The sequence below is a fragment of the Buteo buteo genome, chromosome 19, assembly GCF_964188355.1.
Source record: "Buteo buteo chromosome 19, bButBut1.hap1.1, whole genome shotgun sequence".
Classification (NCBI taxonomy): Eukaryota; Metazoa; Chordata; class Aves; order Accipitriformes; family Accipitridae; genus Buteo; species Buteo buteo.
The window spans coordinates 25,659,190-25,671,961 of NC_134189.1; the positions used below are offsets into that span (position 1 = coordinate 25,659,190).

Here is a 12,772-nt window from a genome sequence, read left to right on the forward strand (position 1 = left end):
GAGATGGATCTAAATTCTAATTCATTCTGGTTTTAATGATTCTGCTTTTTTTTTTTTTCTCTTAAAGATGTGGCTGTTGGATCACCAATGCTGTGTAGGAAAAGCTCGCCATATTTTCAAAGAACATGAAGAAAAATAATTCTAAAACCTCTCTTGCTTTTTGGCATTTGCACCACAAATAGATTGCTATAATCACCACAATAAATTGCTAACTGCTGAGATGCATTCCTGTGCTTAGGAATGCTGATTAATAGGCTCTTTTGACCGGCAGAGTAATTTTTCTGCATGTTAGCTTCTTAAAAACATGCAGAGTCTCTTGTTCTGTCAACTCTGTAGACGCCAGTACCCATAAAGAGAAGGAGAGCTAGAATGCCTTTTATGTGATGCAGTCCTTCTCTTCCTCCCTGTCCTTCAGGCATACAGTTAGGACTTGGATATGCTGCCCAAATGGGAGATCCTATTGAAGCTAACCAGATTCTTCAGATGATTAAGGGGTTGTTTATGAAAAGATGACTGGAATTAGCTCCCTACCATGGAAACTATTTGGAAATTAGTTCTTCTATTCCAGAATAATTAGTGTGATTTGGAAATGTCTAATGATTCTAGAGTTAAGTCATTTTTATTTGGAAATAGAATTGAGCTATGGGTGTGTCCTGATTTTTGTATTTTTTTGTTTTTAAGTCTTTTTGTAAAAGGTATTGCTGGAAAGAGAATGGTGATGCCAGGAGACAAAGCTTCTCTTAATCACATCTCCCTTTCATCTGACATTACCAATAAAGGGGACTAGCACCCTGATAAGCTGGCTTTGGATTTTGTTGTTGGTTTATGGAAGGAGGGATTTTGCTGTCTCGGTTTAGTCAGAAATAGTCAGTTAAACTTGGTCACAAATATTAAAAAGAAAGATTAAGACATTAAGGGAGTGAAAATTTTAAGTTTCACAGCTTTAGGAGCATACTGCAAAATGCCATGCTGATTGACAAGGGCAGTATGGCAGAGCAGGGCATGTACAGGCTCCATTTGGGTAGGTCAATGTCTTTGTTTTAACTATATTCCTCCCTGTCATCTTTGCATTTTCTCCTATTTCCAGCTTAGCTTTTCTTCTCCTCAAGATGCAGGTTGCTGTTTCTTACCTTTTCCCTATACAATGAGTCATTTTCATGGGGGTTAAAAGACGGTTGCAGTTATTTAGTTTGACTTACATCACTCAGTCTATTAATTTCTACATCAGTCTGGGTATAGCCTCCTTCGGAATCCATCAACATCTTTTCTTAATCAGATCATTGCTGGTGTTGTTCCAAAGTGGTGGGTGAGAGCCCAGTCTAGCTCAGGATTAATAGTTGAATTTCCATGTTTTGCTTTATATGTTACCACTTGTTAAATGTTTGGAAGGTTACTTAACTTCTGAGCTCTGTATGCATTTAGTGAAAAAGAGATAAATGTAATCTTCATAGCTGAATTTGTTTGTAAGTCATCATCACTGACATACTGTTGATTAAATTCTCCACAAGCCAAAAAACATTTTTGCTACTAATCAAAGCAGAGGGATAGAACTTGTTCAAATTATAAAATCATAAAATGCGTGTCTTTTGTCCCATGACATTATCTTGTGTGACTATGGGAGAGACATGGTAGAATTTTTCTGTAGTAGTCAGTTGTACTTGTATATTTTCACAGGACTAAATATAAAAACTTCTTGGAATTGTTTTGTGGATGAACATATGTAAAGCTATTGTCTGCTGTAGTAAAAGTAAAAAATAAGCATAGCAGTGAACCCAGATATGCGAAATACCAGGATTTATATGTAAATTTTCAAGCTGTGGCCTAATTTTAGGCTGTGATATTGTTTCAGAATTTCAAAATTGAAGCAGATTCCTTACGTTTGTGAGTAATTTTATGCTCAGAATCTGATAAACCTCACTGAATATTTGAGTGTTAATGACCATGTCATGTAAACTAAACGAAGCATGGATTAAACCTCACTTTTGAGCTCTCAGGTTTTGAATAACATATTTTCCTTCTGTGCATGAGTTGCAAAGTCTCCACTGTCTTCGGACAGTCTTTAATGATACCTTTAAAACAGCTGCAGACTGTCTTCTGTTTATGTGCAGTGTTAACCATGAAGTGTGGCAGTTATAATGCCAGGTAATCTAGCATAAAAGTCAACAAATACTCTTCAGAGGTGTAAGGCTAAAGCCTCTTGGCTGCTACCGATGGTTACAAAAGGAAATGAGCAAAGTAACTCTTCACTAGGAAGAAAGGAGCGTTCCCAATTTAGCATGAAAACCTTAGTGAAGATAATGTAGTTGAAACAAAAGAATAGGAGGAAGTCAGAAGTCAAGTGTTTACCTTAATCTCATAATTCATGTGAAAAGTACTAACTACCTTGTCTTTGCTTGGATTTTATCTTGTATTAGTTAACTCAAGCTAATAATCCATCTTCTTATTCCCTATTGTATGCCAAGACAAAGCAGTTAATCTCTCCAAAAAAGGGTAGAAGAATGAAAAGAATTAACCAATTCCCATCATATCGATAAAAGACTGGATAGGCTCATGAGAGCTGAGCCCCCAACTCCAGATGCTTCTTAAATACAGTAAATGTATTTGAAGCACAAAACCTGTCATCTTGATGAAAGTAGAAAAAAAGATTTGATCATCTGTCTGCAAAATGCATCAGTCTTGTACCAGAGAACCCAGGATTGCTTGTTTTTTTACCTGGTAGTGTAGAAGTAGGTGGAATATAGTGGTGTGAGTAGTGTGGAAAATGTTTGTGATGGCTCAATTAGAATCAACTGAAATACTAAACCACTCTTTCCCTTCTGCAGGTGCTAACCGGATTGTTTTGGAAGACTCTAATATCTTGCAGCCTGTGGGACTAACTGTATTTGAAAACTGGCTGTATTGGATTGACAGGCAACAGCAGATGATTGAAAAGATTGATATGACTGGTCGAGAAGGACGTACAAAGGTCCAAGCTCGTATTGCACAACTCAGTGACATCCATGCTGTGAAAGAGCTCAACATTCAGGAATACAGTAAGTGCAATCCCTGTTTGCAAGTGCAAACAGTGCCTGTGGGGCTCGAGGCAAGGAGTGGCTGCCGAGAGAGGAGCCTGTTTTGCCTTGTCACTGATTGACATCAGTGCAGATCGAAGGGCCCAGAAGTTGGTATCGTTTTGTGTCTGTACGTCGCCAGGGTGCAATTAAGTTTGTTTCCTTCAGGCAGTTGGCGATGGACTGGAAATCTATCACAAGCCCAGCATCATGTTTTGTTGCTGATGACAACTTTATTGGTAGTCCCATACAGGCACCTGGCATGTGAGTGTCTGTAGGCACAGTGGAAATGTCCTGTCATCCCTAGTAGATGATTACAACTGCAACATGCTAGTGAGTTGCTATTAGGTGTTTACTCCGTTTAGACGAGCACAGCTCTCAGGGCCTTTTACTAGCAGTAAATGTTTCGGTGGACTGCCTACCTTGAAGGCAAAGTGAACAATTTTTGTTCATGGCAATCCATATTGAAATAAATGACAAAAAGCAACATTGCATTGCACAAAGGAAGTGTGTATTAAATAACAATTTGCGTTGAACGCAGCTGCACTTTTGAAAGTTTTCTGTTTACCAGGATATAGCTTTTCCTCACACATGTGTTTGAAATGATGGGAGCTGGATGGTTAAAGCAATAGAGCTGCTGTCATCCTGGAGCAAATAGGCCTGGTTAATAGGCTGTGGTGCATGCCTTGGAGAAATATGTAGAAAAATGTCTGGGGATGTTTAATTAAAGCATCAGTGCAGACTACTACTAGTTTTGTTTGCTATTAATCTCAGTAAATCTGTCAGGAGTTCCAAGAGAAGTGCGTTGTCCTTATTAAACATTAAAATGAAGAGACGTATTTATCTAGAGCATGTTAATTTGAGTTTCAGAGACAGTATGGAAGCTTCAGAATTCATAAATTAGAAAAGTTTACTTTTTTAATGGTCTCTGATAGAGAAAATGAAGTATGGAATCCAAGGCATCTTTTTGTGTTACTAATGCTACTATTTTTGCTGTAGAACTAGTTCTGCCTGACACAAGAAGCAAAATGCTTTGAGTACTGCTTACAGTTTTAGTAGGCTCCACGGCATGATTCTCACAATGTTTCAGATCATGGACAATGATCGATGTGCGTGATGATTATTGATGTGTGTGAAGGGAAAAGATGTACGCAACAAAATACAACTTTTTCAGAGTTGTTTTTAGTAGTGTCTTCCCCAGAGGGAAGGAAGTAATGAAGGGAGTCCTGTGTGCCCAAAGGAATCACTGAAAGGTCAAAAACGAGATGGGGATTTCTTGTCAGTACCTGTCTGTCTTGTTTTTGAAATCACAGGACAACATCCTTGTTCTCAAGATAACGGTGGCTGCTCGCACATTTGCATTGTGAAGGGCGACGGCACCACGCGCTGCTCTTGCCCAGTCCACCTTGTTCTGCTGCAGGATGAGCTGTCCTGCGGAGGTAAGTCCTTCCCATGTTCTGCATCACTGAGCTCTCGGCTTGTGGGCGGGTGGTCTCCATCTTTAAGGGTGGCTTCTGAGCAGAAAGAATGTGACAGTGCACCAGGTGCTCTTATACGTTTCTACACGCTTACCTCTTTGCCTCCCCCTGCCCCCCCAGCTAAATCTGCAAGTATTGAGGTGTAAGAGAAGAAAAATTCACTAGCTGACTGTTGAATAAGGATTTCTGTTCACCCTTTCTAGTGAAGACCACTGAATTATTTCAACTTGATTTTTTTAATTATATGATTTTTATTACTTTTTTCTATCACTCTGTGTGTTCTTTTTCGAATAGTCATAGATTGTGGCATATTGCACCATGTCTGTGCCGTTTTATTCTTCTCTGCTGTCCTCCTCAAACTCGTCCTGTGTGTGTCTTTCTGAACTGCAGTCCCAGAAGGGCGAGTTGCCTCCTCTGTGGTGATACGGCCACTGTAGCCTACGCCCTGGTGTCTCCAAGGGTGGGGTTGAAACGGGGAAGAGGAAAGGCACATTGGTGCTTGGGTCTCTTTGTGCCACCGTACTGAATGGATTTATTATGCAATCTTCTCGCCATCAAGGCGACGTGTGGTCTCACAATGGAACAAGAGCTAACATAATCCAGATATTTTCTCAGAGCAAGTTTAATACCAGGCCAAAAGCGGGGGGAGAAAAGGGGGATTAAAAAAAGAGAAAAAAAAATCTATGCTCACTTACTACATGAGATTAACAGTTACTGTAGTAAATGTTAAATAACAGCTAACAGCTGTGTTGAGATAGCAGGACTTGACTAGATTGAGCAGTTTTTTTGTCATTTTAAAAGAATTTTGACTGAACAGAGCTGTTGAGGGCACATAACTAGACATTGAGTCACAGTGCATCCATCTGCAGCGCATTACATCCTTTTAACGTTTCCTATACAATGACTGTTGAATGTTAAAAAGAAAGTGAGCCATCAGTTGTGTATACAGTCCTGTTGCAGGAAAGGGAGAGTAGAAGTGTTGACTTTAAATGAAGACTTTTGAAGACCTGCTAAGAGAAGGGTGTAAGAGGCTGAATTGGGAAGGGAAGAAAATAATTGTGGTTTGAGTATACATGTTTCTCTGTTCCTCTTGTTCTTTGTCTAATGAGACTCCATTGATGTGAGCCTGCATCAGTCACGTGGGGCTCAAGATCTGCACAAATGACTGTGGAGGCAGCAGGGATGGAAGTTACCTTATGATGTGGCATGTTTATCAGCTGCTTGGTAAATCAGAGCAGCTGAGATCATCTTGTCCTTACCTGTCCTGATCTACTGTTTGTTCACCTGGATTTTTAATTTTTGTTTGTTTGCTTGATTTTTAAAGAACCACCAACATGCTCCCCTCAGCAGTTCACCTGTTTCACAGGTGAGATTGACTGCATCCCAGTGGCTTGGCGCTGTGATGGTTTCACTGAATGTGAAGACCACAGTGACGAAAAGAACTGCCCGGTGTGCTCAGACACCCAGTTCCAGTGTGAAAGTGGACAGTGCATAGACAGTGCCCTCCGGTGCAATGGAGAAGCAAATTGCCAGGACAACTCTGATGAGAAGAACTGTGAAGGTACAGAGGGTCTTTTGGAGTGTGATGAAAATAAAGCTGTCAAGGGGACACTATGATAGATTCCAAAGTTACTGCTGAGTAGGATTTGGAAGGATCCAAGGTTCTGCTAGTTTTTAAACTGATCTATTGAATGGGAAATTATTTCACAATTCCATACTTTTGTTTCTCCACCTACGAAATAGAAATAACACTGATCTCCTGCACAGTGATTTAAGCTCTGTTTGTGAAAAGTACTATTAAAAAGGTAATCTGTTTTTAAGCTCTAAAAACCTGGTAACTGGGAGTGAATTACAAAGTAGAACAAATCCTTGTCATGGTTTTTTGTGTACCTTGTACCCAGTAAAGGTCTTGGGATTGTTCATTTTGTTCAGGTATTATAAATTAAAGTTAAGCATTTGTGAGTAAGTGGGAGTGAGAGACAGACAAGATTTCTGGAGACCTCTTCTTCCTATAGAGCACAGCAAGAGAGAGTATTTAAGTGCTATTGCCAACACAATAAGAATTAGGTTCTTTTAATTTGGGGAAGGATAGGTTATGCTGGTGGAATCTGAACTACCCCACCACTACACAATGTGAAACTTGAGCAAACTCGCTTTCCCCGCTGTGCAAGTAGTGAAGAGTTGAAGGGACAACTTGTAAGCTTGAAAGGATGCCTCTCCTCTCTATCCTCTCAGTACATTTTCCTTCTTTAAAGAGACTGTCTACGGGTCTTTGAATCAAGGCTGAATTTCTTTCCAAACGATGTGCTCCAGCTCCAACAAAAACCTACAGACCGATGCAGAAATTCCTGTGTGATGAAAGGTGATTGTCAGCCAGATGAGATGCTGACATCTGAAAATAAGTTGTGCAAGTTAGTTTCCCAGTTGCCATCCAGAGACTGGAGATATCAGACAAGGGGCTGTTTATCACCTTCAAAGTGGCCCTGTTATGCAGAGTATTCAAGTTGATTAAAGATCGGAAAAGCCTTTAGCTTAACTTCTTAATTCAACTGAAGTCAGAAAGAATTTCTTGATTTACGAGAAACAGGAGGCAAAAATATGTGTAAACAACAGCAGCCAGCACCTTGCCTGCAGCGCCTTTTTTCCCAAAGTGGTAGTTTATTTTTTGAGTGTACTGGCAAAGCTCCAGTTTTATTTTCTGTCTTTCATTTCAGTTTAAAAACATAATGTCAAGTGAAATATATTGTCTCATGATCAAGGAGTTCTCTGGTTTACAGGAAGAGCACAAGGGCATTGAGAAACCACATTTATCTTTCTTAAACAATTTTATCATCATGGTTTGGCAGTTTTATTTTTAATAACTTAACTCTTCTCTCTTATATTACAGTAAATGCTTAGGATTGGAGATTCTTATAGTAATTTTGCAATAACCATGTCCTGGGATAAGTGCCTGTGTTCTCAGTGGCCTTCTGCTTCTGAGTTATTTTAGTCAAGGTACTTTCGTCTTGTAGTGTCCTTATTGTAAGTAGGCAGTAAGGACCAGGTACCCACTGTGCAATATCCTCAACAGAACACTGAATCACTTTTTCTGCGTGGTTGGCATGAGGGACTTTGAGTGCCACTGGCTACTTTAAGAAATGAAGCTAACATCAGGCAAAGCTCTCCCAAGATACTCCTGAATGTATGCTTTGGTGTCTTGTGTTCTTAAACATTTTAAAGAGTAGAAGTCTTTGATACTGATTCTTGGTGTGTGGGGGGGTTCTCTTTCCAGTGCTTTGTTTAACCGATCAGTTCCGCTGTGCCAGTGGGCAGTGCATCGGGAAAAGCAAGAAATGTGATCACAACCTGGACTGCAGTGACAGCTCAGATGAGCAAGGGTGCTGTAAGTGTAAAACCTGAGACTAGAGGTTTGATTGCAGCATCCAAAATTTGTTTCTTACCTTCTCTGAGTTAGATTTTATTCTGCCAACCAGACTGAATTAATTGTTACCCAGATGAATGCTCCTGTTGATAACTGCTGTCATGCAATTAATGCACAATGTGGTAGAATACGAATAACAAAAATAACTAGTATTCTGAACGAGTATTCTCTGAGGCAGAGCAGGCTAGTAATTTTTCCACTTACCTTTTTAAACTTTTAAAAGGAATAAAAGGGTTGTTTTACTATAATCTGTTAGTATGCTGAGTTGGTGCAGTGTTAATCTTTCTAGCAGCATGAGGCTTTTATATACAACTGCTCTGCTTCATGGTTTTCTCATGCAGAGAATTAATAGCAGGTGCTTTTAAAATCAGAGGAGCACTCTATAGAGTAAACCTTCTAAAATTTCCTTTGTATCTTGAAAAGATGTAATTCTGAGCTTGATTTATGATTTGTAACATGTGATATCTCCTACCTTGAAATCTCCAGGGCTCTGCAAGAAAACCACTGCCTTTAAAATTCCAACTTGAAAGTTCATTTTCACTGTTGGTGCTTTAAAAGAAAGAGTAAATAGGGACATCTCTTCTTCTGTTAGAGATCCATATATCGTGGTTGACACACACATGACTTGAAAATGCAAAGCCAGAGTTGGACCCTTGATCTTAAGAAGGAGTAATAGGAGATGTTCTGTCATGCTGCCAAGTTATTAGTGACATTACCACAGACATGTATAGTTATCTGCATTATAGTTCATATATTTTCTGGTTTGGTAACAGAAGATGGAAAATTAGCCCACCCAGAGTAAGATTGCAGTTGTCACTGTCCCTCTTCCAGTATGATCAGAAGTCTGTTTACTTATCTCTGTAGACTGTGACAAGCTGGTTAAAGTGTGGGTTTGGTGTTCAGGGAGAAGAAAATGTGTTGAGGAAAAGACTTGCAGTAATCGGTAAGATGTAAAACACTGACTAGAACAGGAAAATACTTTTAAGTCTGCTTTTCTTGTCAAATTCATGAAGCAGAGGCAGGGGGTTGCCAGTTATTCCCAGAAATGGTATTGTAGGGAAAGCCGCTCATTTCGACTAGTTGAATAATCATTTCAGATACAGATTCCTCATAAGGATGGCACCTCTAAAGCTGGTGCTCAGCTATATCTGTAACCATCAGTGTGGGTCAGATGTGGAGTAGGTTAGGTAGTTTAATAAATAGCAGGAAACCCAGAATTCATCATTGGTGCATAACCTTTACTGTTCAGCGTAAGTGAATGTCTCACAGTTGAGAAAAGGGAGTGCCAATCTGTTACGTTGAGTGATAACCTAGGTGCTTATGTGATGAGGTAACATGAAAAGTAGTTGTCATTGTCTTCAATAACGAGAAAAAGCATAACTGGAGTCCCCCGCATAGTGCTATCTAGAGTCACGGCTGCAGGTCTTGTTCATCAATTTCAAAGGATAGCCCTGCCTGTCAGCATGAAGCAAGATCAGGACCTTGTTCATCAACCCCCCTGCACATGCATGTACTGTTCGTTTCCTGTCATTTGTGATTCAAAAACCTCTCTGCATGTGTGGAGGTCATCTTGTGCACAGGAAGCCCTTATGGACACTTCGAGTCTTTAAACAGACCTGTCCCAGTGCCTGTTTGTTCCTCCCGTACATTAATGTGAAATCTGTTGTCTGCCTACAGAAGAGGAGGCTTTTATTTTTCCTGTGTGGAAGGATGTCAGGAAAGCTGATGTTGGTACATGAAGCTGTTGGATTAACTTACACTGTCTAATTTTCCTTTTTCCTTTTAGACACAACGGAGGAGCCTGCACCACAGCCCAACAACACAATAGGCTCCATCATTGGTGTGATCCTTACAGTTTTTGTTGTTGGAGCAATGTATTTCATCTGCCAGAGGGTGCTGTGCCCACGTATGAAGGGAGATGGGGAAACAATGACCAATGATTATGTGGTGCACGGACCAGCCTCCGTACCTCTTGGTTATGTGCCTCACCCAAGCTCTTTGTCAGGGTCGCTTCCTGGTGAGTAAATGGTGTGATCCTTGTCCTGCTCTTTGGCACCACGTAGTTGTAGCTGAGGATACTCTGCATGTATGCATGGGAGATGTCTGTTCCGGATGCATACTTCTTGGAAGCTGTTGGAAGCCAGGACTGTCAAGGCTTGTTGCCATCCTTCTTTATAACAATGAACTGCCATTTTACCGATGCTATTCACAAGCATTTAGATACTTAGCAGAACCATAAGCTCAAATAGATACACATACTGTGGGAGTTCTCTTCCTTTGCTACCAATCCTCTTTTTGGACTGTTACAGCATCAACAAGGTGTCATGACAATACAGAGTGAAGTTACACAGAGTTATATTCATGGGACTTTATGTAATTATTCTTGTTAGATTTGTAGAATGGGTTTGTATGCTTATGAAACTTCTTGTAAAGTCTGTAATGACCAGCAATAACTGTGGTCTCAGCTTATTTCGTTCGATGATGAAGTTTCCAACACCAATCCAAGCACATGATGCTACTGCTGTTTAAAAAGCAAGACTTGACTGCAATGTTGCACTTCATTTATATGCATTGCTTCTGTACATATTGATTAAATACATACTTGTGGCTTTGGATCCAGCAGGTTCCAGTTAGAACACAGAGGTTCTGTGAAGCTGTTACAGGGTTAAAATAATGCAACAAATTTCCTTACTTTCTGTAATAACCTGCTTTCATAAAGAGAGTCTTTGAGCAAAATTTTCACCATTATTTCGAGCACAGCGGCATACCTCTCCGTTTCCCACTTGGACTCTCTGCCACCATGCTTCAGTCCAGTAGCAAAAGCTCACTTAATGGTGTGGAAATGAAAGAACACAAACCCTCTATTCTCTCGCACAAATTTCAGTTGCGCAGTTGAGGTGGTCAGAGTCGGTTTCATGTTTTATTCTGAGGCATAGAAATAGTGCCTGAATGCCTGTTCCCTCAAGTCTTTTCCAGCCATTCAAGTGAAAGAAATCTGTTTCTCTTCATACAGCTCTAGTATAGCCTAGTGCCAAGCCCTGCAGTTGAGTAGCTGATACACAAAACCAACATGTTTATTCCCTGACATTCTTTATTCCAGTTGTCCATCGAGGAGCACTGAATTTGCTCTTAATACCAAGAAGATTAATTTTGGTTTTAGGAGTTGCGCTTATAGGTTTGTTTGGGGTTTTTTAAAGCTTTCTTTTCTCTGTTTGCTTCAAAGAATTGAATACTGATATACATCTTTGTTCTTCAGGTATGTCTCGAGGTAAATCTGTGATCAGCTCCCTCAGCATTATGGGAGGGAGCAGCGGGCCACCCTATGACAGGGCCCATGTCACTGGAGCCTCTTCCAGCAGTTCTTCAAGTACCAAAGGCACTTACTTTCCTCCAGTAAGTCATTCTATTATTCATAGACCTTTAATAACTTTCAGGGAAGTGCCAGTGTCTTTCTGAGGATAATTAATTGACAGGTGAATGTTTTGTTTTAAATTTCTAGCCCAATAAACTTGTTTGAAGATGGAGTAAGTGATTTTGAAAGGGAAGGGAGAGGAGGTTGTCTTTTTCCAAAACAGTGTAGGAATTTTCTGTTAACTTTAAAAAGTTGTGAGAGTGCCCAGTGCCAGTAAAAGATGTTAGACTGAACATCAGGGGAGATGAAAAAATCCATATAATGTTGAGCAGCTCTGGCAGGGCAATCTCCTTTCATTACACTCTACCATGTGCCTCTGGAGGTAAAACTATGGTTGATTCTGTATAGACCTGTCGAGGAATTAAAATGAAGTTGTGTCTCGTGTCTTGCAAGTGACAGATAAATAAATGTCTTGCAACTCCATAGCATTCCTCTAGTCACAAGTGGGTAGTGTGCTGCGCTAGATGCTATATAAAAGTTGGTACCAGCCCTAGAGGGCTCCCTGTCTCTCTACTGCTAGCATCAGTGGTGGTTGTTTTAGATACTTTTGTATGAAGTCCACCAAGCCGCTATTGGGTGTTAAAGAGTTACGTGCTCGGTCAGTGCAGGCTGAAATCTTCAACTGTCTGTTTTCAGTTCTGAGAATCAATCCATCATGTTATATCTTTAAATTAATCAAAATACTGTTTATGCAGTAAGAGCATGCCTATATAGGGAAGAAATGCTTGCCTTGGACAGCATGCTGCAAATATTATAAACAGCGTAATACTTGGGGACTACAGCTAGCAGGAGCAGCCATCTGCCAGTTTGCCTAGGGCAGTGCTATCCCTAGTGACAATCTGGTATTGAACAGCTAGCTTCAACTTTACTTTTCAGCACTGGGTATGTCAAAATAGCAACATCAGTCAGCGTTTTTTGAGAAGAGCTTAGTAATAGCTTCTGTGGAAATGGTAACAAGCAGCATTTCCAATGTCTGTTAAAGAACTGGGGAATAAACAGTAGAAAAATCCTTTTTGGTGGGGGGGGTGGGGGGTGGCACATATGCAGTACTTAAGGTTTGTATTAAACAGTACTAAAAAGAAAATCTATAAACTGATGTTTTCTTAAGTCTCCTTCATATCTTTTTTTTTAAAACTGTGGCTTTTTTCTTTCTCTTTTTTTTTTCCCCTTAGATTTTGAACCCACCACCATCACCAGCTACTGAACGTTCACATTATACCATGGAATTTGGTTATTCTTCAAACAGCCCATCCACTCATAGATCCTACAGGTAATTACTATTACAATAGCTTCTGTCAGGATCAAAGCAGTTAGTGGAAAAAATGCAGAATAAAGACAGCCTCTGCTCCATAAGAATTGCAATCAAAGGCCCTGATTTTGCGAGCACTAAAACAGGTGCTTAAATGGGTTC

At 40.1% G+C, this 12,772-nt stretch overlaps 1 protein-coding gene across 1 annotated transcript in view; it reads left to right on the plus strand.

The window, feature by feature from the left end:
- The window catches only part of LRP6 (LDL receptor related protein 6), a 131,127-nt gene that overhangs the window by 109,833 nt on the left and 8,522 nt on the right, over nucleotides 1-12,772 (plus strand). The window contains exons 16-22 of the mRNA XM_075051779.1: nucleotides 2,823-3,032; nucleotides 4,364-4,489; nucleotides 5,853-6,089; nucleotides 7,800-7,910; nucleotides 9,736-9,966; nucleotides 11,206-11,342; nucleotides 12,534-12,631. Of these exons, the coding sequence (XP_074907880.1) occupies nucleotides 2,823-3,032; nucleotides 4,364-4,489; nucleotides 5,853-6,089; nucleotides 7,800-7,910; nucleotides 9,736-9,966; nucleotides 11,206-11,342; nucleotides 12,534-12,631 (1,150 nt within the window). The remainder of the gene's footprint in view (nucleotides 1-2,822; nucleotides 3,033-4,363; nucleotides 4,490-5,852; nucleotides 6,090-7,799; nucleotides 7,911-9,735; nucleotides 9,967-11,205; nucleotides 11,343-12,533; nucleotides 12,632-12,772) is intronic.